The 22,480-nt window shown below is 36.0% G+C and overlaps 5 protein-coding genes across 8 annotated transcripts in view; 3 read left to right on the plus strand and 2 right to left on the minus strand.

Annotated features, from left to right (window-relative positions):
* LOC107668088 (centrosomal protein of 104 kDa-like) overlaps positions 1 to 1,294 on the minus strand; it is a 36,899-nt gene extending 35,605 nt beyond the window's left edge. For all 3 annotated transcript variants that reach the window (XM_016459869.1, XM_016459868.1, XM_016459867.1), the window contains exons 1-2: positions 1,222 to 1,294; positions 521 to 647 (exon numbers count right to left, since the gene is read on the minus strand). In XM_016459869.1, the coding sequence (XP_016315355.1) occupies positions 521 to 633 (113 nt within the window). In that variant the 5' untranslated portion in view covers positions 634 to 647; positions 1,222 to 1,294. The remainder of the gene's footprint in view (positions 1 to 520; positions 648 to 1,221) is intronic.
* A 1,048-nt stretch (positions 1,295 to 2,342) lies between these two features.
* Positions 2,343 to 7,971, plus strand: LOC107667988 (leucine-rich repeat-containing protein 47-like). Its single transcript, XM_016459720.1, has 4 exons — positions 2,343 to 2,933; positions 3,804 to 4,271; positions 4,387 to 4,503; positions 7,852 to 7,971. The coding sequence occupies exons 1-4, from the start codon at positions 2,352 to 2,354 to the stop codon at positions 7,969 to 7,971; spliced, it is 1,287 nt and encodes a 428-aa protein (XP_016315206.1). The 5' UTR covers positions 2,343 to 2,351.
* Positions 7,972 to 8,926: 955 nt separating this feature from the next.
* On the plus strand, positions 8,927 to 9,352 carry LOC107668007 (leucine-rich repeat-containing protein 47-like). Its single transcript, XM_016459736.1, has 2 exons — positions 8,927 to 8,943; positions 9,047 to 9,352. Exons 1-2 carry the CDS (start codon positions 8,938 to 8,940, stop codon positions 9,266 to 9,268), a joined length of 228 nt encoding a protein of 75 aa, XP_016315222.1. The 5' UTR covers positions 8,927 to 8,937; the 3' UTR covers positions 9,269 to 9,352.
* A 2,636-nt stretch (positions 9,353 to 11,988) lies between these two features.
* LOC107668050 (small integral membrane protein 1-like) lies at positions 11,989 to 15,654 on the minus strand. Its single transcript, XM_016459799.1, has 3 exons — positions 15,607 to 15,654; positions 12,217 to 12,334; positions 11,989 to 12,112 (listed from the first exon to the last, which is right to left on the minus strand). The coding sequence occupies exons 2-3, from the start codon at positions 12,303 to 12,305 to the stop codon at positions 11,989 to 11,991; spliced, it is 213 nt and encodes a 70-aa protein (XP_016315285.1). The 5' UTR covers positions 12,306 to 12,334; positions 15,607 to 15,654.
* Positions 15,655 to 15,752: 98 nt separating this feature from the next.
* On the plus strand, positions 15,753 to 20,803 carry LOC107668049 (mitotic spindle assembly checkpoint protein MAD2B-like). 2 transcript variants are annotated; one of them, XR_001631845.1, is made up of 9 exons: positions 15,753 to 16,068; positions 16,159 to 16,277; positions 16,404 to 16,475; positions 16,601 to 16,701; positions 16,788 to 16,882; positions 16,967 to 17,040; positions 19,110 to 19,202; positions 19,546 to 19,723; positions 20,395 to 20,803. XR_001631845.1 is itself a non-coding variant. In XM_016459798.1 (8 exons), exons 1-8 carry the CDS (start codon positions 16,029 to 16,031, stop codon positions 19,582 to 19,584), a joined length of 633 nt encoding a protein of 210 aa, XP_016315284.1. In that variant the 5' UTR covers positions 15,753 to 16,028; the 3' UTR covers positions 19,585 to 19,810. The 2 variants fall into 2 exon arrangements, 1 of the variants encoding a protein (XP_016315284.1); XM_016459798.1 differs by lacking the exon at positions 20,395 to 20,803 and having other exon boundaries at positions 19,546 to 19,810.
* Positions 20,804 to 22,480: the final 1,677 nt, after the last annotated feature.

Consider the following 22,480-nt stretch of genomic DNA (forward strand, 5'->3'; position numbering starts at 1 on the left):
ACAAATGCCTCGTTTGTAATGAGTTTTATTGGTTTTGTCTCGTCGCGCCGGGACACACGGAAACACAGTATGGTAAGGAGCGTAACATTTCCGTCACACGCTTGAGGTATTCGGCCAATCATAACGCACTGGATAGCTGGCCAATCAGAGCACACCTCGCTTTTCAGACCGATGAGCTTTGTAAAAATCGACGCGTTTCAGAAAGGCGGGGCATAGAGGAGAAACAATAATGTACAGTATGTGGAAAATAATGTGCTTTTTGAACCTTAAACCACATAAACACAATACATTACACCAAATACACAAAATAATGTTATTTTTTGCAACATCAAAACCCCTTTATGACCCCTTTAATAAATGAAACCATTTAAAAACTTCATTTTGTATTTACTTGCATTATCTTTGTGTAAAATTAAAATTTGTTTGATCTGAATCTTTTAAGTGTGACGTATGAAAAAATAAAAAGAAACTTTTTCACACCACTGTATATTCTAGCGTAAATATTATAAAATTCATTAACCTGGTGGATCTCCAGCCATTGACGGTGGGCGCGTGGACCATCAGCTTTTTGGCACTGTAGTTTCCTTCATGACCAGACCAGCTGATCACAGTGAAGCCTATCTTATGAGGCATCCCGTACCTGAACTCTGATGGATATGGGATATGAACAATACACAATGTTTAATTTCACAAAGTACCAGCACTCTAACATAAATTATACAGAAAGAACCTGTAATTTGGCAACATTCCCTTACATGAGAGTAATATGTCGTTTATGATGTATGCTTAGAGTACATAAATATCTCTAGAATCAAACTAGAATAATGTAGAATAACATAAAAAATACTTATTCAAATTAACAATTAATTAAACAGCAGCAATGCAAGGTGTATCTATTTAAATCCACATTACTACCACATAGGTAGCTACTTGTTGTAACACTGTAATTTCAGTTAACGTTAAGTCTGCACTTAAATATTGCACAGGTATTCAGAGGTTTGCTGCGTATTATAAAGAACCTTAGTCGTAGTAAAGTATTTAGCGTTAGCGTGCAATCCGGCTAACTAAACAGTAGCATTACTGTTACAACTCCTCCAATACAGCAATAAGGATTTTAATCACAAACCACACGTTAATCAGATAACGCTCAGAATCACTTTCTTGGAGTAGTACTTATATTCACTATTTGGCAGATACAATTTCGATAAATAAGTTGTTTACCCAGATACAGCAGTTGCCTACGTTTATCTCCATAACCACCGTTTGACAACTGAATCGTGTGCGCATGCGCGAGTTTTTCGTTCGTTCTTGAAAGAATCCGGTGTTTTGAATTAATCTTTTAGGTGAACGAATCATTTTAGTTCACTTCCGTATACTGAGTCTTGTTCACTTCTATGTACAGTACTTTTGTTTACTTAAGTCTGTCCTGGTTGAAGTTGAAGTCTCCCATGCAGTGTTCTAAACTATATTAAAATATCTATATTTCCCATAATATATTCTATATTCTTTTTTCTATTTAATTCACAAATTTCTTAATAGTCTATTATATTCCATTTCATATAAGTGTGTATGCCCACAATTCTTTGTTGTTTCTGTTTGTAGTTGCACAGTGGGACGAGAAATTAAGAAAAACATTTTATAACCTTGCATCACATGTTGAATTTTATATTTATTTTAATTATATTGATTATATTATTTTAATTTATTTTCTATATTAATTTGTATATGTATATGTTATACAAATTGAATAAATATAGTACGTATATATCTTAATTTCTATTTCGCCACCTACTGGCCCACGACGAAAGCTAAAGAACGAATCAGTGAAAGATCTCTTTTAGATCAACTGATTCAAAAGTCTCGAGTCACTTTAGTGAATCAAAAGTCCAGACTCTATCGAAGAAAAAGGGATGCTGGTTCTTGTAGTCCTTTATAATGGTGCTGGTTAAAGATGGGAGAGTTACCCTAAGACAGTGTGTGTAAAATATTACTATTAAAATATGAAATATGAAAATCCTAAATTCCAAGTACAGCGCTTAATTAAGTTACATTTGAATTGGAAATGTATGAAAAACCGGCATATTATAAAATTCTTCCGGGTTGCGTCCACGTTCCGGTGTTCCGGTGAATTCAGTTCCCCTGTTTCCCCCTCACAGCGCATGCGCAGCTTCAGTACGAAAATCGTGACGTCATGATTTCGCACCGGCGAAGAGAGTTTTAGTTGTTAGAGTGTTTTTAGGATTTATGAGCTATGTAGTTCGACCGTACATTCCACCCCCGCTAAGGTGTTTTAAGTGTCAAAAATATGGACATGTGGCTACAGTATGCAGAGGGAAGTTACGTTGGACAGCATGGCTGAAGAAAATAGCTCATTGAATATTTGGCCAGAAATAGAAAAGGCAGAAAAGGAGAACAGGCGTGAGCTGGTGCTTCAGGGTTCAGCGGTTGACAAAAAGATCCAGAGCAGCGGCGGACTTCACGCGCGACTTTATTCCCTCTCGCCCCTAAACTACCTGGAGATCAGTCAATGTCCCAGTTTACAAGCGATCCACGAGAACATCAGACATCTGTCTCATCTACAGAGTCTGATCCTCTGCAGGAACAAGCTCACTTCAGTCCCAAAAAGCATTGGTGAACTGAAGGCGATCAAAGTCCTGGATTTGTCTGTCAACCAGCTGCAGGCTTTGCCCGAGGAGATCTGTGCACTGAGCGAGCTCAACACTTTAAATGTCAGCTGCAACAGCATCGCCGCTCTGCCGGATGGCCTGAGCAAGTGTGTGAAGCTCGCCAGCATCAATGTGTCCAAAAATGCACTCTCTCGGCTCCCAGATGACTTGTGGTGCTCCAGCCTGGAGCTCCTCAGCAGCATCATAGCATCAGAAAACGCGATAGAGGAGCTGAGCAGTGAGGTTCATAACCTGCCTGCGCTGAAGGTGCGTTTCATCACAAAATCTAATATTCCTACTGTATGTGAATTGCATATGTTCAGTGGTTCAATACATATACATTTTAATCAGTTGTGATTTTTATAAGTATATACAAAGAGTGTTGGTGGTGTATTATGTACACACAATTTAGTTTTGTATTTTTATTATTGTACGTATAATGTTGTTTTTATTCCTATTATCATTATATGGATTATTTTATTTATTTATTTTTATTTTATTGTTATTATTATTTTGCTGATAACAGACCTATAATTTATAGTTAAAATGATTTAATTCAATTTAAAAATAATGCTAAATGGAAGCATTCCATTATGGGTCTCAGACTTTTGGACCTTTAAAATTTAATAAGTATAGTGATTAAATATCAATTTGTGATTTTAATCCATTTTCAATCAAAATATCAATTTTTAAATAAATATCAAATATTGTAATTTTTAAAAGTAATTCTAAAAATTGTAGGTGGTGTATTAAGTACTTAAATATTACTACAATTCATTATTATTATTATTATTATTTGTATTATTAGGTCTATAATTTGTAATACATTTTTTAGAAAGAATTGCTAAATGGAAGCATTCCACTATTATTCTCAGACTTTTGTAACATTTTGAATTTAATAAAAACAACAGTTCAGTAAATATCAATTCCAATGAGTTGTGATTTTTTTTTAAAGTAATTCTAAAGAATGTAGTTGGTGTATTATGTACTCCAAATATGATTAATAAAATGTATTTTATCTCTGTATAAATAATACAGTAATTAACATACGGAAAATCACTGTATATTAATATGCATTAATAATATTTGAAAAGCCTTTCAGCATTCTTTCATGCATCTCACTCTCTTCTGTTTCAGGTTTTGGATCTCTCCAACAACAAGCTCCAGGAGCTTCCATCTGAGTTGGCCGACTGCCCCAAGCTGAAGGAGACCAATTTTAAAGGGAACAAGCTGAAGGACAAGAGGCTTGAGAAGATGGTGAATGGCTGCCAGACTAAATCAGTCCTAGACTACCTGAGGGCAGGTGGGAGGGGGAAAGGGAAAGGCAAGCAGCAGGATGGAGAGGTGAGCGAGAAGCTTGATGGAGGCCGTAACATCTCAAAGAAGAAAAGCGGTGCAAAGCAGAAAGGCAAAAAAGAGGCAGAGGAAGTGGATGAGCTTAATCGGATGGTTGTGAGAGTTCTGCATGTATCCAAAGCACCCACGGCTGTGACAGTCAAAGTTTCTGCAGGCGTCAAGGATGTTCGGCCATACATTGTGTGCTGCATTGTAAAAGGCATGAACCTCAGACAAGGAAATGCACTCAAGCGATTTTTAGTTGCTCAGGTGACACACGTTTAAATAAATATCTCATCCATCAGAACTCTTGTGTTCTGTCTATCTGTCTTTTTAAATTGATTTTATATAAGCTTATATAAATATCCGTGTATTCTGTCTGCAGACCAAACTTCACGATGAGATTTGTGCCAAAAGAACAACGGCAACCATTGCAACTCATGACCTCGGCTTGCTGAAGGCTCCTCTGTTGTATGACGCCAGGCCACCAGATACACTGAAGGTATGGGAGGAGGTTTATCAAATATTGGGGTTTCATATGATTCCATGTATCATTCAATCATTCGTTTTTGATTTAATATTGAAAGTAGAAAAATGAGAAAACGGCTCCTTTTTCGTTTTTTTTTACAAAAAACGAAAATTCAGCTTAAATTTTCGTTTTTCGTTCATGGGTGGAAAAATGAATAAACAGCTTGAATATTCGATTTCTACACGTGGGCGGGAATTAAACGCCCCTTTCTGCTGATTGGTCAGCCGAAGATCAAACCGTGCCTTCATCAGTTCTTCCGCAGTATCACGCAGCAGAATAATAGTCCTCCACTGCTGCAGTTGTATGGATTCTTAACGCATTTATTGCAACTACATTTAATCTTTTTTCATCAAACAAACAGGCTAATGAATAGCTGGACACAACTCATACTGGGGCAGAGTCTAGACAGGGCTTTCTTCTGTGTAGATATAAATTCTATTCTTTTGTTAGCTGGGCATGGCAGGGTATGATATGACAGCTGTCATAGCCTACCCCTATCACTTTAAGAACCGCTGGTCTACACAGAAGAAAGACTAGACTCTACCCCGGTACAAGTTGTGTCGAGCTATTCATTAGTGTGTTTGATGAGAAAAATATTAAATTGATAAAATGGGTTATTAATCCATACAACTGCAGCAGCAGAGGACTATTATTCTGCTGCGTGATACTGCGGAAGAACTGATGAAGGCACGGTTTGATCTTCGGCTGACCAATCAGCAGAAAGGGGCGTTTAATTCCTGCCACCGTGTAGAAATTGAATATTCAAGCTGTTTATTCATTTTTCCACCCATGAACGAAAAACGAAAATTTAAGCTGAATTCTCGTTTTTCGTTTTTTGGAAAAATTTGAAAAAGGAGCCATTTTCTCATTTTTCTACTTTCAATATTAAATCAAAAAACGAATGATCGAATGATACACGGATTCATATGTATACTTAGTATTCCTTTTGTAATAAAAATGTCTTGCTCTTTCACAGTCATAATTGTCCCAGTAGTTTGTTACGTAACTCATCAATCAGAGCATCTCCACTAGTTGCATAACCAGCAAACAATGCAGCAATGATGAATATTTAATAACCGTTGTCGATACTGTTTTTATGAATGGCGGGAATCTGGTTTCAAAGCCCCCAGCTGATTAATGACACAGAGAAGTCCCATAATCCTCAGTTTTTAATAATAAATGAACAGTCTTTTTTCTCGCTGTTGTTTCTTTTGTGTTGACAGTGAATTCAGCACCTATCTAAGAGGCCACAGGCAGTAGGACAATAAGATGTGTTACGTTGCTTCATTCTCATAATTGATGGTTTCATTTACACTGCCGTTCAAAAGTTGGGGATCAGTAAGATTTTTAGTGTTTTTTTTTTTTTTATAGAGTCTCTTATGCTCATCAAGGCTGTATTTATTTGATCAAAAATACAGAAAAAAAACAGTAGAATTTTGAAATATTACTGCAATTTCCTATTTTAATATACTTTTCAAAATGTAATTTATTTCTGTGACGCAGCACTGAATTTTCATCAGCCCCGTTACTCCAGTCTTCAGTGTCACATGATCCTTCAGAAATCATTCTAATATGCTGATTTATTATCAGTGTGGAAACTGTTGTGCTGCTTAATATTTTTTTGGAACCTGCGATACTTTTGTCTTTGAATCTTTGATGAATAAAAAGTTAAAAAGAACAGCATTTATTCAAAATAGAGATCTTTTCTAACAATAGTAATAATATAAGTCTTTACTATAACTTTTTATCCATTTAACATCCTTGCTGAATATTAATTTATTAAAAAAAAAAAAAAAAAAAAAAAAGAAAAATGAATGGCGGGAATCTGGTTTCAAAGCCCCCAGCTGATTAATGACACAGAGAAGTCCCATAATCCTCAGTTTTTAATAATAAATGAACAGTCTTTTTTCTCGCTGTTGTTTCTTTTGTGTTGACAGTGAATTCAGCACCTATCTAAGAGGCCACAGGCAGTAGGACAATAAGATGTGTTACGTTGCTTCATTCTCATAATTGATGGTTTCATTTACACTGCCGTTCAAAAGTTGGGGATCAGTAAGATTTTTAGTGTTTTTTTTTTTTTTATAGAGTCTCTTATGCTCATCAAGGCTGTATTTATTTGATCAAAAATACAGAAAAAAAACAGTAGAATTTTGAAATATTACTGCAATTTCCTATTTTAATATACTTTTCAAAATGTAATTTATTTCTGTGACGCAGCACTGAATTTTCATCAGCCCCGTTACTCCAGTCTTCAGTGTCACATGATCCTTCAGAAATCATTCTAATATGCTGATTTATTATCAGTGTGGAAACTGTTGTGCTGCTTAATATTTTTTTGGAACCTGCGATACTTTTGTCTTTGAATCTTTGATGAATAAAAAGTTAAAAAGAACAGCATTTATTCAAAATAGAGATCTTTTCTAACAATAGTAATAATATAAGTCTTTACTATAACTTTTTATCCATTTAACATCCTTGCTGAATAAAAGTATTAATTTCTTTTTTTTCTTTTTTTTAAAGAAAAAAAAAATACTGACCCCAAACTTTTGTGTAGTAGCATATATTGTAAGTTAACACAATTTCTTTTTAACTCCTTATTTATCAAAGATTCCTGAAAAAAGTATCACAGGTCCAAAAAAAATATTATGCCAACATTGATTATAAATCAGCATATTAAAATTATTTCTGAAGGATCATGTGACACTGAAGACTGGAGTATTGATGCTGAAAATTCAGCTTTGCCTCACAGGAATAAATTATATTTTAAAGTATTTTAAAATAAAAAACTTATTTTAAATTGCAATAATTTTTCACAAAATTAAATTTTTTCTGTATTTTTGATCAAATAGATACAGCCCTAATGAGCATAAGAAACTTCATAAAAAAAACAATTTAAAATCTTACTGATCCCAAACTTTTGAACAGCAGTGTACAGTAGTCAACATTTGAAGTGGATCAAAAAAGTTCATCAAAGTTGTCCTAAAACCTAAAACCAAAATGCACTCTTGTCTTAGGACAACTTTGATTAACTTTTTTGATCCACTTCAAATGTTGACTACTGTATATGCCAAAGAACAGACTTAATAATCTAAGATACATTTTATGCTATATTGTGAATATAGTGACAGAAACCCTTTCAGCTGATTATATTCACAATCCAGCACATCCTCGAGTGTGTTAATAAAAAAAAAATGAAACAAATTTTCATTAAAATATTGCTGCCACATCAAAAAACATACCTACTGCAGAGTAATATATATATATATATATATATATAATCGTTTTACAACAAAAAATTGATAATATTGTCAATGTGTGTAGATAGTTCCTCTGGGTCGTAAGGAGATGAAGGCAGCTGAACTTCTGAAGATGCTTCAAGAGGAGGCAGATGAACAGAGAAAACAGAAAAAGCGACAAAATGTTTCAGGACTCCACAAGTAAGAAAGTGCATAATAATAGTAAGATATTACTAGTGTTTTGTTTTATATTATATTTTATATTGTAAAATGTATTTCATTTTGTGTTTATTTACATATGAACCAAATTGTATGACAATAGAATCACAACTAAATCATTCCTTCAATCCCAAAATATCAATCCTGCAGTGTCTGTAGTACAAGAGATGGGTGGGATTGGCCGTTTTTTGTTTTTGTTTGGTTGATTTTGGTTGATTTTTGTTTTCATATTGATTTGTACTAGTATTGCTATGCTGTAAATAATATATAATATTTTATATGAGCTATCCTACTCTACAGTGAAGGCACTGATTTGAGTCTGCGCTGTAAGAGTGCAGGATTGGATTAGCATTGTTATGCTATTTGACTGCACAGCTTTTGAATGCTGATACTCTAGTGGAAGAAATGAGCTAATCTTTCTGCGCGCACACACACACACAAACACACACACATGGTGTACAGTGTCTCGGAGGCATTGCACCATCACATAATACAAGTGCAATTCAAGAGCCCCTGGCTGCTGCCGATTTTATCAGTCAAATTGTTTGTTTGGTTTAATTGACGTTCCTAATTTATAGTAAAAACTTAAAAATCCTATTTTTGTAATTGTGTAAAAAGTACCTGACGTGATGGAAAACCGTGAAATGTGACAAGGAAGATAAAACCGAGGAATTGGTTTAGATTGCAGCTGTGAGATTTTCTCCATGATACAAATGACCTGTTCCACTTTTGCACATTCTTCTTTTACGACAGCTCAAATAACTACTAAATATTTTACTATAAAAGACACTCTGAATAATCAGTGCCATTAAATCAGTCATCAAGCTGGGTCATTGCATTCAGTTTATCTGCATTCATTAGCAGTTATGCTATTACTAAGTACCAAGACAATTAAAAAAGGCATCTGTTTTCACATAGGTATCCTCATCCAAAGTCAATTACACAAGCATTCATGGTGGTTAGTAGCATTTAGCAAGCTATGAATATTTACAGTGGAAAACAGCATCCATGTTTATTAGTGTAATATTCATTTTCTCTGACTATTCTTGTTTCTATTTTAGAAAATGGCAGAGCTTAATAAAATAACCTTTGATGCAAAGGAGGATGTGGGCTCTGATGAAGAGACGGATGTGATTTCAGATCGTCCCGCAGAGGACCTGGCCTCCCCTGAGCTGACCGTACTACAAGTGAAGGTCGTGGACATAGATGGAAACCTTAAACTGGTTTACCCATCAAAAACTGACCTGATGTCCGACGTCAGCAATCTAACTGTCATCCGATAACAAAAATCAGCTGTTGCTTTTTTTTCTAAATTTGTAATTCATTTACCCCACTTTCCATACAGTTTTCTCTCTCATCAAATTAAAACCGCTATTAATTCAAATGTTGGATTCAATGGTTCTCATTTACACTCCTATCTTTTGTATGAAAGTTTGTTTCCACCTTAGTGTACAGATTTACACTTCTAATATACACTGAACAAAATGATAATCGCAACACTTTTGTTTTTGCCCCCATTTTTCATGAGCTGAACTCAAAGATCTAAGACTATTTCTATGTACACAAAAGGCCTATTTCTCTCAAATATTGTTCACAAATCTGTCTAAATCTGTGTTAGTGAGCACTTCTCCTTTGCGGAGATAATCCATCCACCGCACAGGTGTGGCATATCAAGATGCTGATTAGACAGCATGATTATTGCACAGGTATGGCAAAAACAAAAGTGTTGCGTTTATAATTTTGTTCAATGTAATTAATGTTAAAGTTTAAAGTTTAAAATGTAATTAAACATTAAATTAATGTTTCCCTGTTTTGCTGAATCTCTCAATTGGGTAAGCTATAAAATTATACAGTAAAATCTTTCAATATCAAGTTTACTTCCTTGAGCAAGGTTTTTAACCTCAGGATGACTCTGTATAGGAACTTTTGACCCTCTGGATGAAAAACATCAATATCAAAACTAGTAGTTGGTCTCATAATTCAGTTTATAGTTAGGTTAGCAGGAACTATTTTAAAATGCACATCTTCAGACATGTTTAGTGAAGTGACAGTAGCATTGTTTGCATCCTGTGTTTGTTTGTGCCTGTGGAGCACATGAATGCTCCAGGTTTGGTTACAGATCAGATGACTGGCCGACTCAGGAAATGTAAAGAGGAGGAGAGTAGGTCTGAGCTGTCTATAAGAGATGCAAGAAGGACACTGTCTCTCAGGACAGCTCATCATGCTACATGACATTGACAGTCGTCCATTTTGCTCTTATTAAAAAGTTCTCAAAATGACCCAGAGGAATGACATTTGGGACCACAGGACAAGATGGAAGAGTGGATCTAGCAAAACTCTTAACATCCAGGAGAATTTCCATACGTTTGAGACATTTAAGACCTCCAGTCCATCTCTGCCCATCTGTCTGGAGTTGATTGGAACGAAGGGATCCTACCATTTATCATCCGGGTGGAAACTGGCTGGAAATGGAAAAGATCAAACTATCAAACCTCGTAAGGTTTTAATGGCGAAGGGGAATGATGGCAGGACTTTGACAAATAGTAGCTCGCTGCCTCCAATACACAGCCCAAGAATATCCACTATCTCCATGTCTAGTGCAAAAACCTGTGTGTCAAGCTGGGGAGTAGGATGTCAGGAGAAGAAAGCCAATATCTTGTCCACCAGCATAAGGATGGACAAGGCATTGTTCAGTAGACAAAGGCAGGGATGTCAGCTGATCTGCAATGGACTGGCTGTTTTTAATGACAGTCTGCAGGTTCAAAACCAAGACTTGAGACAGGACAAGATCCCTGGTGTATCAGCAGGGCTGCCACAGAATGAACTTCTGGATGTAGAGCCCAGTAACGTCAGTGCCAAAGACAGAGAAGTGATGACAGAAAGGATGAAGGATTCAGCGAGTGTATCTAAGGACAGACTTGCGCAGTCATTCTCTGATTCGGCTATTGAGATGGAAAATGAGAACGAAATGAATGAAATGATGGACAGTCAGGAGGATGAGTATTATACTAACCAAAGGATCACAGCATGGATTGTCAAAGTAAATGCAAGCTTGTTTTCTTCATCAAAAGATGAGATTATTGACCAAATGCTAGAAGAGCAGGATGTGGATACTATTAAAGTCATCTATGACCAGGACTGATGTCAAATGTAATATTAATTGTAAACAGTGTAATATAATGTTCAATTTGCTAACATTATTTAATGCATTATGTGATGTTTTCATTCTTAAAACAGTAATAATGTTCAACATAAAATGATAAAATTACTTGGTATACACTACCATTCCACGTTTTGGGGTTGGTAAGATTTTTTTAATGTTTTAAAGGTCTCTTATGCTCACCAAGGCTGAATTTATTTGATAAAAATATACAGTAAAAATAGTACTATTGTGGAATATTACTACAATTTTAAATAACTGTTTTATATTTAGTCCTGTGAAGGAAAAGCTGCATATTTCAGCAGCCTTTGCTCTACAACATTTCATATTATTAGCAATGTTAAAAACTGTTTAAATGTGTTTACTGTCAATTTTGATCAGTTTAATCCATACTTGCTGAATAAAAATATTGTCTCTAAAAAATTAAATCTTACTGACCCCAAATGTTTGAACCGTAGTGTATGTACAAAGACTGCTAAAAGCTGCTGTAAAAGTGTTGTTCAATGCATCAACCAAAAATTAAACCTCACTGTAAAATGTTTACTGTTAACTTTATTTTATTCTTGGTATAATAGCAAATTATAGGCTATGTATTGTGACCGCTAATGCACTTTTGGATATGAGATGGTCACTGACATTCAAATAAGAAATAAAATAAAATCTGGTTTTGAACAAGTATTTTACTTGTTAACACTGGTTAAGATACTATGTTAAAATAAAAGTAACTTATTTAAAAACCCATTTTAAAACATTTTATAAATGTTGGTACTTCTTTGATGGACATAATTCATGTTTCAAATAACAGCCAGTTCCTTAAATAGCCAGTTCCGTCAAGTGTCCTCTTCAGCATCGGTGAGCATAGTATCCTGTGATGTATCCAACAATGTATATAACTACCATCACAGTCAAAGACACTGCCGCTTTCATTACAATGCCAAGACGTCCGGTGCACAGTCTGTTATAGAGACTATATGGGCACAGATGTGATTGACATGAGTTGTTTGATTGACTCCAATCACAATTCTGAAAATGATTTATCAGTTATATGAAATATATTGAGTAGATTCTCACCCCATCAGTCTGGACTGTGAATTCTCTTGCATGTTCATGTTGTCTTCATTCCAGCGGTTGTACTGAACACTGGCCTCATTGGACTCCATTTCCTTCCAGCTCTCTGCTCCTCAGTCAGCTACAAAGCAAACACAAACAAAAAGGAGAAACTACTATAGCAAACTCTTTAAACAAAAGCTTATCCTGCTACGTTTCACTTCAAGAAAGTGTCTTTTGGAGAGCTTAAAGTCCCCATGAAATCAAAATTAAAGTTTTTTGGGTGTTAGTATCAATATGTTAGTCTTAAGGCTATCTATAAGGCAGCGTGCTCCAAAACAGTGACAAAATTTGCATTTAGAAGATATAAGCATTTAAAGCTTGCAGTTCGTCACTTCCGCCAAAACGGCTCAACGATTTTTTTGACGTCACATCGTACTTGAGCTTCTCATCAAACTTTCTGTCCAATCAAATGCTCTCTAGAATCCCCTACACTATAAAATAGACGCTGAAGCCGTGGCTGAAATCGGTCACTTGTCCACAGAATTAGAATTTTCTGTACAGTGAATGGCACGTAGTGCACTATATAGGGGACAGGGAACGATTCAAACAGTGTAAATATGCTTTCCATTGACGAAAAAAAATAAGTCTGGTTTCGCGCTGTGTCACGCTAACCACCGCACTGCAAACACACTCTGCTCCGGTCCAGAGACACGATAACACGGAGCGGATCACATCACACAGACCACAACATGTATCGGAGCTATTTGAATTCTACACAGAATGCTATATTTTATAACAATATGGATGAGATTGTGGCTGGCATACCCTGTCAAATGCGGCTTTACGGAGCTCAACGGCTTTTTATTTATTATTTATTATTTTGTTATTGCAAACAATTCAGAGATGACAATAATGAAATACAACTTTGCATACATTACACATAATGTATCAACAATACATCCAATGTTATCTGAACATATGGAAGAGAAGAGAAGAAGAACAAAAAAAGTTGACAATGACTGTTAAAAGAGAAAGATGAACATAATTTTTTAAACATAAACAGAATTTTTATGAACATAAAGAAAGGCAGGAACAAAACAAATAAAGAAAAGAGGATAAAACAAAACCAAAACAAGTATTAATCACGGTACATGAAAGATCTCATATCTCATTATAGCTCACGGCTCTGAACGGCTCTAGCCCAAGCTGTGATATAAACGAACGCTATGGCTATAGGCTATTTTAAAAATGATTATGGATTATAATAACTTGTACTGTCTTTTTACGCGTTGCGTTGCATCGCGCCGCGTAAACATAAAACCATGTCTGCATTTGTGATCGGAGAAATGACAAACAACAAGCCCTACTCTACACTGCCCAAAAAACTTACTTTAAATAGGCCTATATAAAATATAAAAACTCTTTAAATATAAAAAACTTACTTACAGTCTTTGAGTCAGAACAGCCGGCATTGTAGTCTACTCTACCAGGATCAGGAAACAGTCCTCCATAAAATGTGCTGCACACATCTGAATATTTGGGTTGAAGTGTTCTGGAACAGTGTTGTAAATACAACTTAACCACTGATTTCTAGTCGTGCCCATTTTTGGAAGGCCAAACAAAGTAGTTTCGCTTTCACAACGAAACACAGGATCACACACAGCAGCCTTGAGTGAGCGGAGGCCGGGGGATAAAGTGAGGAACGGCCGGCGGGCTAGAGTGAGTAGAGGTGGTGGATTCGACGAAGGAGCGTCCGGAGGGCTTGCGGCAACCACATGTGACGACCCCGGGCTGGACTCCGCTTCGTCCACGGTGAAAGCCGATCCAGTGATCCACAGCACAAAGTTGTAGTATTTCCTCAGCAACCAACACGGATTAGCTCCAGGCATGACGAAGCAGATATCGTCCTCTTTTGGAAGACCAAACAAAGTAGTTTTTAAGGCTGTATTTACTTACCAGTTATGGACGTTGCTGTGTCTTGGAAAGTTAATCATTCAGCAATTCAGTAATCCATAATAAAGAACTGTTAATGAATAAGATAAAGCACTGAAGTCCAGTGTACATAGACAGCTGCTATTTTGTATTCATATTCAATGTTTCACAGAGTTATAGTTGTTTTTCCCAAATAGCTAAAGTATGTACTGCAGTAATACATTTACAATCAAGTAAGTTACTGATCGAATGACTATTTTGATGATTTTCCTACTTTATCTGCAAATCTGTCGCGAATCAAAGCATCATTTGAATACTCACAGGTTCTCAGGACATCAACTGGGCAGTAAATCAAATACTTAGTCTCTGACACTGTCTTATGTATGTCATTTCTAAAGAGCAGCGGGTCCATGAGGTCATTCAGGTAAACCTTTGCTCACAGCCTGTCATAAATGAAATCCCTGAATTACATGCTGTCCTGGTTAAATAAAAATAAACTGCTGGTCAGGTCCCCTGAATTAAATAGGCTTTTATTATGCAGGACTAAATGTGAATAAATATTTATTTAATGAATAGCTTTAAATAAATAAATAAATAAATTATATTTCATGAAATCCCTGAAGAAGTGGACACATATCAGTTAACAGTCAGTTTGTTCCGTTCCGTTAATGTTAAAGGGATAGTTCACCCAAAAATGAAAATTTGATGTTTATCTGCTTACCCCCAGGGCATCCAAGATGTAGGTGACTTTGTTTCTTCAGTAGAACACATATGATGATTTTTAAGTCCAACCGTTGCAGTCTATCAGTCGTATAATGCATGGCAATAGTAACAAAATCTATGAGAGTAAAAAAACATGCACAGACAAATCCAAATTAAACCCTGCGGCTCGTGACGACACATTGATGTCCTAAGACACGAAACGATCGGTTTGTGCCAGAAACCGAACAGTATTTATATAATTTTTTACCTCTAATACACCACTATGTCCAACTGTCTTTGGGCGCACGCACGGCATCCGGTGCGTGAGGTGTATACACACTCTGGCGTAGTTTACGTTAATGGGTGTGTTGATAGAGCAATCAACCATAACTTCAGGCGAGCAGGCTCAGAAGTTGGGAATACGTGGAAAGTCACCACTCCCGAATGAGTTCGTCCAGCCGAAGAGCAATCAACCATAACTTCAGGCGAGCAGGCTCAGAAGTTGGGAATACGTGGAAAGTCACCACTCCTGAATGAGTTCGCACAAGAGAACGTAATCTTTTAGTTTTAAGTCATTTGAACAATCCGGATAAGCGCAAGTAAGTACCATTTTGATTAGCCGTCGTACCTACAATGTTTGTGGTCTATATTTCTCACCTGCCAGTTGTAGTTTGCTCAGAAAGGTGTCATTTATTTTGCACCAAAATAAGTTATTTTACCTGTTGTCATACAGTTTATTTGAGATCTTTGGTCTTACTATCAACAATACTTACTTACTGCATATAAGTAGATACATACAAGATCCAGTCCTTTGTTCTGTTTTCTTTTATAAGTCAGTACTGTGACATTATGGTTTGTTGTCGCGTTCTTCTTCCGCTCCGGTAGGTGGCAGCAGGCGTATAGCCATATAGCGCTGCTGTTCTCTTGCAGATTACAGAAGAAAAGTGTAAACATCCTTCGAGCATCGTTTGATTAAATGTTTGTTTATTTACTGTTTATTTGTGGATGACAGACATTTTACCAATAATCGGACTGAGTGTATTACCGTAATAGTTTTCGTTTTTACGTTTTTTTTTTCTGAATACAACACTCTTATCACACGTATTCTGGAGCAACTATATGCATGATCGCTGATATTTTATAAACGAGAAGCTCCTCTTTTCATTAAAGGTTGTTGCATATATTTTGGCTACTTCAGTATGGCCGCTCTGACGAGGCAGGACCTTAATTTTGGCCAAGGTAACTTTTATTTCATTTGTAAATGTAATGCACTATACAGTTTTCAAATAACGTCATTGTGAATATTCTTTTTATATTGGTCATTTTCAGTTGCTGCTGACATTCTGTGTGAGTTTTTGGAAGTGGCCATTCACCTCATCCTATATGTCAGAGAGATTTATCCATCTGGTATTTTTCAGAAAAGGAAGAAATACAACGTACCTGTGCAGGTAATGTTTTTAAGATTGATGACAGTACGAATGAGCACTGCTTTGCTAATTCATCATGCAATGGGAAAGACAAATAGACAGAAAATGTTGCTGAAGGTATTTGACTACTTATATTTAATTTGCCAGATGTCATGTCATCCTGAGTTAAACCAGTACATTCAAGACACACTGCATTGTGTCAAGCCACTGATAGAGAAGGTGAGGTTTTTATTTCATATTTGCTTAATGTATTTATTTACAGAAAAACAGGCTAACCAATATGATTAGAATGGTTTCCATCTGAACAGTGAGCAAACAAGACTTGTTTTGTGCTCTTTTTGCAGAATGAGGCTGAGAAGGTTGTAGTGGTGATCATGGATAAAGAGCACCATCCAGTGGAGAGATTTGTGTTTGAGATCTCACAGCCTCCACTGCTGTCCATCAGGTGAGTGACAGTGGATTTAGTGTTTTAAATCCTGGTTTAAGTTATGCATTTTTCTGATATGTGTGTGTCGGGTTTTGCTGTGTCAGCTCAGAGACTCTGCTGTCTCATGTGGAGCAGCTGCTGAGAGCGATGATCTTAAAAATCAGCGTATGTGATGCTGTTCTAGACAACAATCCTTCAGGTAGGAGCTTCAGGTAGGAGCAGGCAGGAGTAGTAAGTTTTAATAGATTTACATTTAAATTATGGATTTTCTTCCACTCTGCAGGATGCACATTCACAGTGCTGGTACACACCAGGGAAGCTGCCACAAGAAACATGGAGAAAGTTCAGGTCATCAAGGTGTGTTAAAGCAGCTTTATAATTTATTTTTATTTTTTTTTTGGTCTTGTCTTTTCTTGTCTTTAGTTCACTCTGTTGACTGGATATCTAAGTGAACTGCTGGGAAACCTGAAAACAAAAACTTTTTTCTCAGATGTTCCACAAAAAGATGCTGTACATGCAACCTGATGTGAACTCTTATATAGTTCCTTCTATTGTAGGATAGAACAATAGAAGGAATTGTTGTATCCTACAATTATATATTCCTTCTATTGTATAAGGCTGTGAGAGTTCAAATAAATAAGGATAAAATTAGACTGAGAAACAGTTAAGTGCCAGTAACTTAAGATCAGCCTGGCAAGGCATGAAGGAAATGGCAGGGTGTAAAGAAGACAGAGGGAATAGAGATATTAAAATGAATGGATTCAGTTCTGCGAAACAGTTTGCTGAGGAACTTAACACATTTTATTTAAGGTTTGACGATAATGATTTTAAGTCAGAAATTGACATTTTAAAACAAGAATCGGCATGCAGTCAATCTTTTAATATTAGTGTGACACGGGTCTTTTCCAGAGAGTTAATACTAAAAAAAGTCCCGGTCCTGATAATATTGGAGGTAGGGTGTTACGTACATGTGCTGAGCAGCTGGGTGAAATTTTTCATTACATTTTCTCCCAATCTCTTATGTTACAAAGAGTTCCTGAAATTTGGAAAAAATCTATTATAGTTCCTGTAGCTAAGACTAGGTCCCCACAGGAGCTAAATGATTTCAGGCCGGTAGCTCTTACTTCATTAGTTATGAAGTGCTTTGAGAAAGTAGTTAAAGGTGAAATTTTACAGCAGTCAAAAGATAGACTTGATCCATTGCAGTTTGCATTTAGACAGGGCAGGGGAGTTGAGGATGCTAACCTTACCTTGCTGAATTATCTGTTTAGTCACTTGGAAAGGCCCAAGACCCATGCTAGATTGTTATTTGTTGATTTCTCTTCTGCTTTTAACACAATAAAGCCACATATGTTGGTAGAGAAATTAATTTCTCTTTTTAACTTGGATCATAATATTTCTGGATGGATTTTGGACTTTTTTAGTAGATCGTCTTCAATGTGTTAGAGTTAATGGTGTTCATTCTGATTTTCAATATTGCTCTACTGGGTCTCCTCAAGGCTGTTGTCTTTCACCCCTTTTGTTTATTATGTATACGAATGATTGCCGGAGCATGTATGAGAATAGTTATATCATAAAATATGCAGATGCTTCAGTGATTGTGAGTCTTCTCCACAATCAGGATCTGGGGCATGGTCCTGTTGTGGAGGACTTCGTTTCATGGTGGGACCGATTTTCTCTTCAGTTGAATGTTAATAAAACGAAGGACATGGTGATTGATTACATACTGAGTTTCAGATGCTGCCATCAGGCAGTCGTTTTAGAGTCCCTGTATGCAGGTCGAAAAGAACTAAAGAGTCATTTGTTACTGTGGCCATTAAGTTATTGAACAAGTCTGGTGGGGAGGAGAATGTATTTGGTATTCAAAATGTATGAATTTGAACAGTGTTTGATCAATTTTAATGCATGTTTTGGGAATTTGTATAATGTTACATTGTATGTTCTTATAGGTGAAATGGTGATGTGTGCATGGATTGTGGTTAGAGTACTGGCACTTCGCTGCGATTCTAGTTTCCCTAAACGGGACAATAAAGTCGAGTCTGAGTCTGAGTCTGATTGTTTTCACACTTCCCGTACCCTTGGCTAGATAATATGCACTGACTTGCACTATAGGGTTTCATTTCTTGTATTCAGTTTGCTCCTTCAACTTAAAGGGATAGGTCACAAAAAAATCATTTACTCACCTGCATGTCGTTCCAAAGCTGTATGACTTTATTACTTCTGTGGAACATAAAAGGAGATAATTTGAGAAATATCTCAGTGTTTGGTGACCAAATCAATGGTCACCAAAACCGTTTGGTTATCAACATTCTTCAAAATGTCTTCTTTTGTGTTCTGCAAAAGAACAACATATGGGTTAGTAATTTTATGACAAAGAAATGTAAAATTCACATTCTTGTCTTATCTGTTTTGTGTATATTTTACAGGATTTTCCATGGATTGTAGCAGATGAGCAGGAAGTTCACATGGAAGAGGCAAAACTCATTCCTCTCAAGACGATGACTTCTGATATTCTCAAGGTGAGACATTCACAGCTCTTCTGTACAGAGAGTCAGATTTCATTGCTTCAACTAAAGTACAAATGCTCTAGGATCATTCTCAAATCATGCTGCAGAACATGATCATCAAGTTTGACACAAACTTGTTCATGCAGCTCAAGCGCTGCTGTCAATGTGAAAGAGGAACTAAATACTGAGACATTCTGGCAGTCATGTTAATCACATCGGAACAATCACACTGACCAAAAGGCCATCACAGCAACATGACAATATGTTCTAGAAAAAAAGGGAAGTGACATGTTTTCGTTACGCTCGTCTTGCAACATTATCACATGACGTTTTTTTCTATCTGCCTTTTAAACAGATGCAGCTCTATGTAGAAGAAAGAACACAGAAAACTTGATGCTCTGCAAACACATGAAAGCATCTGCAGGTGTTTACAACAGGAAGCACCTTTTTTTAAGTTAACAACAGACTTATTTATAAGTTACATTAGGATAACATAGCAGAAGTATATTGAACTGGACTGTTCATTTTATTAAGTAAGTAGAACTATCAGTATATCTGTATCTTTTGCCTTTGTTTTATTTTTATCAGGTTTTTGCTCAAGGTCTGTCATTATTCTGAAATTGTCCTGTTTTATTTTTAATACAATTTTGTGATCTTTCACTGCCAATTTCTACCTCTGTCATGACTCCAGATACACGTTTACAAAATGAGATGTGGAAGTATTGTCTATTATTAGTTCATGATAATGAATGCATCAACTAATGTTAACAAACTGAAACTTATTTTAATGTGTTTGCCTTGATAAAGTCAAAGACAATCAGAAGTGTAATTCTGATTTATTGGTTTAATTAAACATTTTTCATTCACAAACATTATTTTGATGCATTCTTTTGACATACTGTTAATCATTACATCAAAATAATAAAACAACAACAATTAAAAAAAAAACACTTAAGTTGTCTTGATAACTTTTACAACAGGGCAGTGGACTTTAGTTCTCAGCATGCTTTGCATTGGATTGGATAAGCAGAACCAGAAATCACATTGTTTTTTTTTTTTTTCAAATATTAAACTTTTTTTCTAGTTTTCCCAGCGGGGGTTAGAGAAATTTGTGTTTCACAGCCATTGTAATCCCGTCTGAATCTGCCAAGTCTGTTTTTCTTCACACAACCTCTGTACAAATTATTTGCTGTTTTTTTTTTAGCAAACTCAATGGTCCACTGAGAAATCAAATGCATGGGATTTTCCAAAGGAAATTGGGACTGGATTTTTTTTAAACATTGACAACAGGAATGTTTAAATCATTGGTAATATGAGGAAAGTTCGAGCTGGATTGTGTCTTAAGAAGTAAGTAACTATTGTTTTGCCTCTGTTTCATTTTGATAGTTTTTTCTCAGTATTTATCACTGTGCTGAAATTGTCCTTGTTTTAATACAATTTTATGACTGCTCCATATTAACAAAGTGAGAATGGATGTAGTTGGGAAGCACACAAAGAAAGTTCAAAGATTACACATTAAAAACAGCTTTTACATTACATTAGATTCAAACTATGTTCTTTAGACACTAAGCTTTTTGTCAACATTCTATTTAAAAGGATAGGGATAGAAATGTTCTGTGCACAGTATGTAAACGATTACTTTCCACAGTATTGAAGGATCCCTCAGGATCGTAGGGAGATGGCTGAGTATTTCTTGGCTGTGATTTTATTCATTTTCGGGTGAGCTAAGCACCTTATTTTTCAATTCAGAAGTAAGCTGTTTTCTGGTAATGTGTGAAACCTCCGGTTCATTAGCCGCTGTAGGGAAATAACGAAGTGCAGTAAATGGTCAAATTGTTTGCACTACAAACCATTGTGTTCATAATTAAAATAATATGGTAAGACACACAAGAGCTGTTTTGAACAGCTAAAAACAGCTGGAAGCGGATGACACCGGCAGCCAGACCCATAAAACTTACAAATGGCCTGCTCTTACGGGAAAAATAAGGTGGATCTTTTTAAGAAAACATGAAGTGAAAGAAGGTTTCATGTCTGCTTTAGCTAGGCATTATTCCCATAATTGTCAGGAAGTGAGAAAGTTTGTGGGATGGGGTGTTTAGTTTTAGTTTTAGTTTTATGTTAAGTCTCTCGAACTGTTACATACAGCTCTACACTAAGTTGATTCACATCTTGGTCTTCCATGTGAAATATTATAGAGCGGCTTTCTACAATCTAGATGATAGACCATAAAAAAGGTGGACAATGCATCTCTCTTTTCTTCTACTGTAGAGTAATGAAGCCAAAATGTTGCATAAATGGCCACAGTCATTTTGTGCTGATGATGTCATTTGGAGCCAGAGTTTGCTGGTAATCATGAGGTGAAGCTGCCGAATGAAGGTCCTGCCCAAATGTATCAATCACAAGCACACAATCATGAAACCACACACCGTTTTTACAGCATCAAATAACTAAAACTGAACTTATTAGAAAAGCACACTTGAACATATATCAACGTGATAAGAACAAAGTAAAATGACAGAAACCACCTTTGGGGAAAAATAATTTAAAGTGTAATTAGATTTTTTTTTTTTTTTGTCCCATTTATTTACAAGGAGAGGGAGGAGTTTATGACCATACTGCAGCCAGTCACGGTAAACTGCCTCAGAATCAGATTTGATACATTTGCAATTACGAAATGTGATGACATTGTGATGGGGAATTTTCATAAAAAAAATAATTTAATAAATAAAATGGAGTGTCTATTTGCAAGTAGCTCATACTGTTGGTGAAGACTAGTTCTGCCCACCATTGACTGGTTGGGCAAGACAAAATTACAGGAACAGTGACATGGCAAATATTTGATCTTTTGATGCCACTGACCGAATCCGGCTTTTTCTGATCCTATTCTTCTTCCTTTTTCCCATTGCATATCAGACAGCCTCTGTAACATATAATCAACCACCCACATTTATCAAAACTGGTCTTTCATTTACATTTTCATGTATTTATTTAGCAGGTGCATTTTTTTCCAAAGTGACTTACAGTTGAGGAACATCAAAATAACACACTGACACCTCTTTCATATGATAAGCTGTCTGTGAATTCCCTGACAGTTACAACAGTTCTGTAATTTTTTTTTCCTCACCTTTATGTTATTTCAAACCTGTATGACTTACTGACTTCAGTGGAACATAAAAGAACATGGAAGTCAGTAGTAACCGAAATGGTTTTATTATCAACATCTTCTTTTGCAACATAACAGCCTGGTCTCATGTTTATACGTAGGAATTAATACGTAACATTTACAAGCA

The sequence above is a fragment of the Sinocyclocheilus anshuiensis genome, unplaced genomic scaffold (assembly GCF_001515605.1).
Source record: "Sinocyclocheilus anshuiensis isolate Anshui unplaced genomic scaffold, SAMN03320099.WGS_v1.1 scaffold1024, whole genome shotgun sequence".
In the NCBI taxonomy this organism is placed as follows: Eukaryota; Metazoa; Chordata; class Actinopteri; order Cypriniformes; family Cyprinidae; genus Sinocyclocheilus; species Sinocyclocheilus anshuiensis.

Excerpts from the sequence above, each read along its gene's own strand:
- LOC107667988 (XM_016459720.1), top strand. The coding sequence starts at position 2,352 with ATGGCTGAAGAAAATAGCTCATTGAATATTTGGCCAGAAATAGAAAAG. Across the intron at positions 4,272-4,386 it reads AGCGATTTTTAGTTGCTCAG|ACCAAACTTCACGATGAGAT; the intron begins GTGACACACGTT and ends TTCTGTCTGCAG. Across the intron at positions 4,504-7,851 it reads GGCCACCAGATACACTGAAG|ATAGTTCCTCTGGGTCGTAA; the intron begins GTATGGGAGGAG and ends CAATGTGTGTAG.
- LOC107668050 (XM_016459799.1), bottom strand. The coding sequence starts at position 12,305 with ATGGAGTCCAATGAGGCCAGTGTTCAGTACAACCGCTGGAATGAAGAC. Across the intron at positions 12,113-12,216 it reads TCACAGTCCAGACTGATGGG|TCTCTATAACAGACTGTGCA; the intron begins GTGAGAATCTAC and ends GTGCCCATATAG.
- LOC107668049 (XM_016459798.1), top strand. The coding sequence starts at position 16,029 with ATGGCCGCTCTGACGAGGCAGGACCTTAATTTTGGCCAAG. Across the intron at positions 16,883-16,966 it reads TCTAGACAACAATCCTTCAG|GATGCACATTCACAGTGCTG; the intron begins GTAGGAGCTTCA and ends TCCACTCTGCAG. Across the intron at positions 19,203-19,545 it reads TGACTTCTGATATTCTCAAG|ATGCAGCTCTATGTAGAAGA; the intron begins GTGAGACATTCA and ends CCTTTTAAACAG.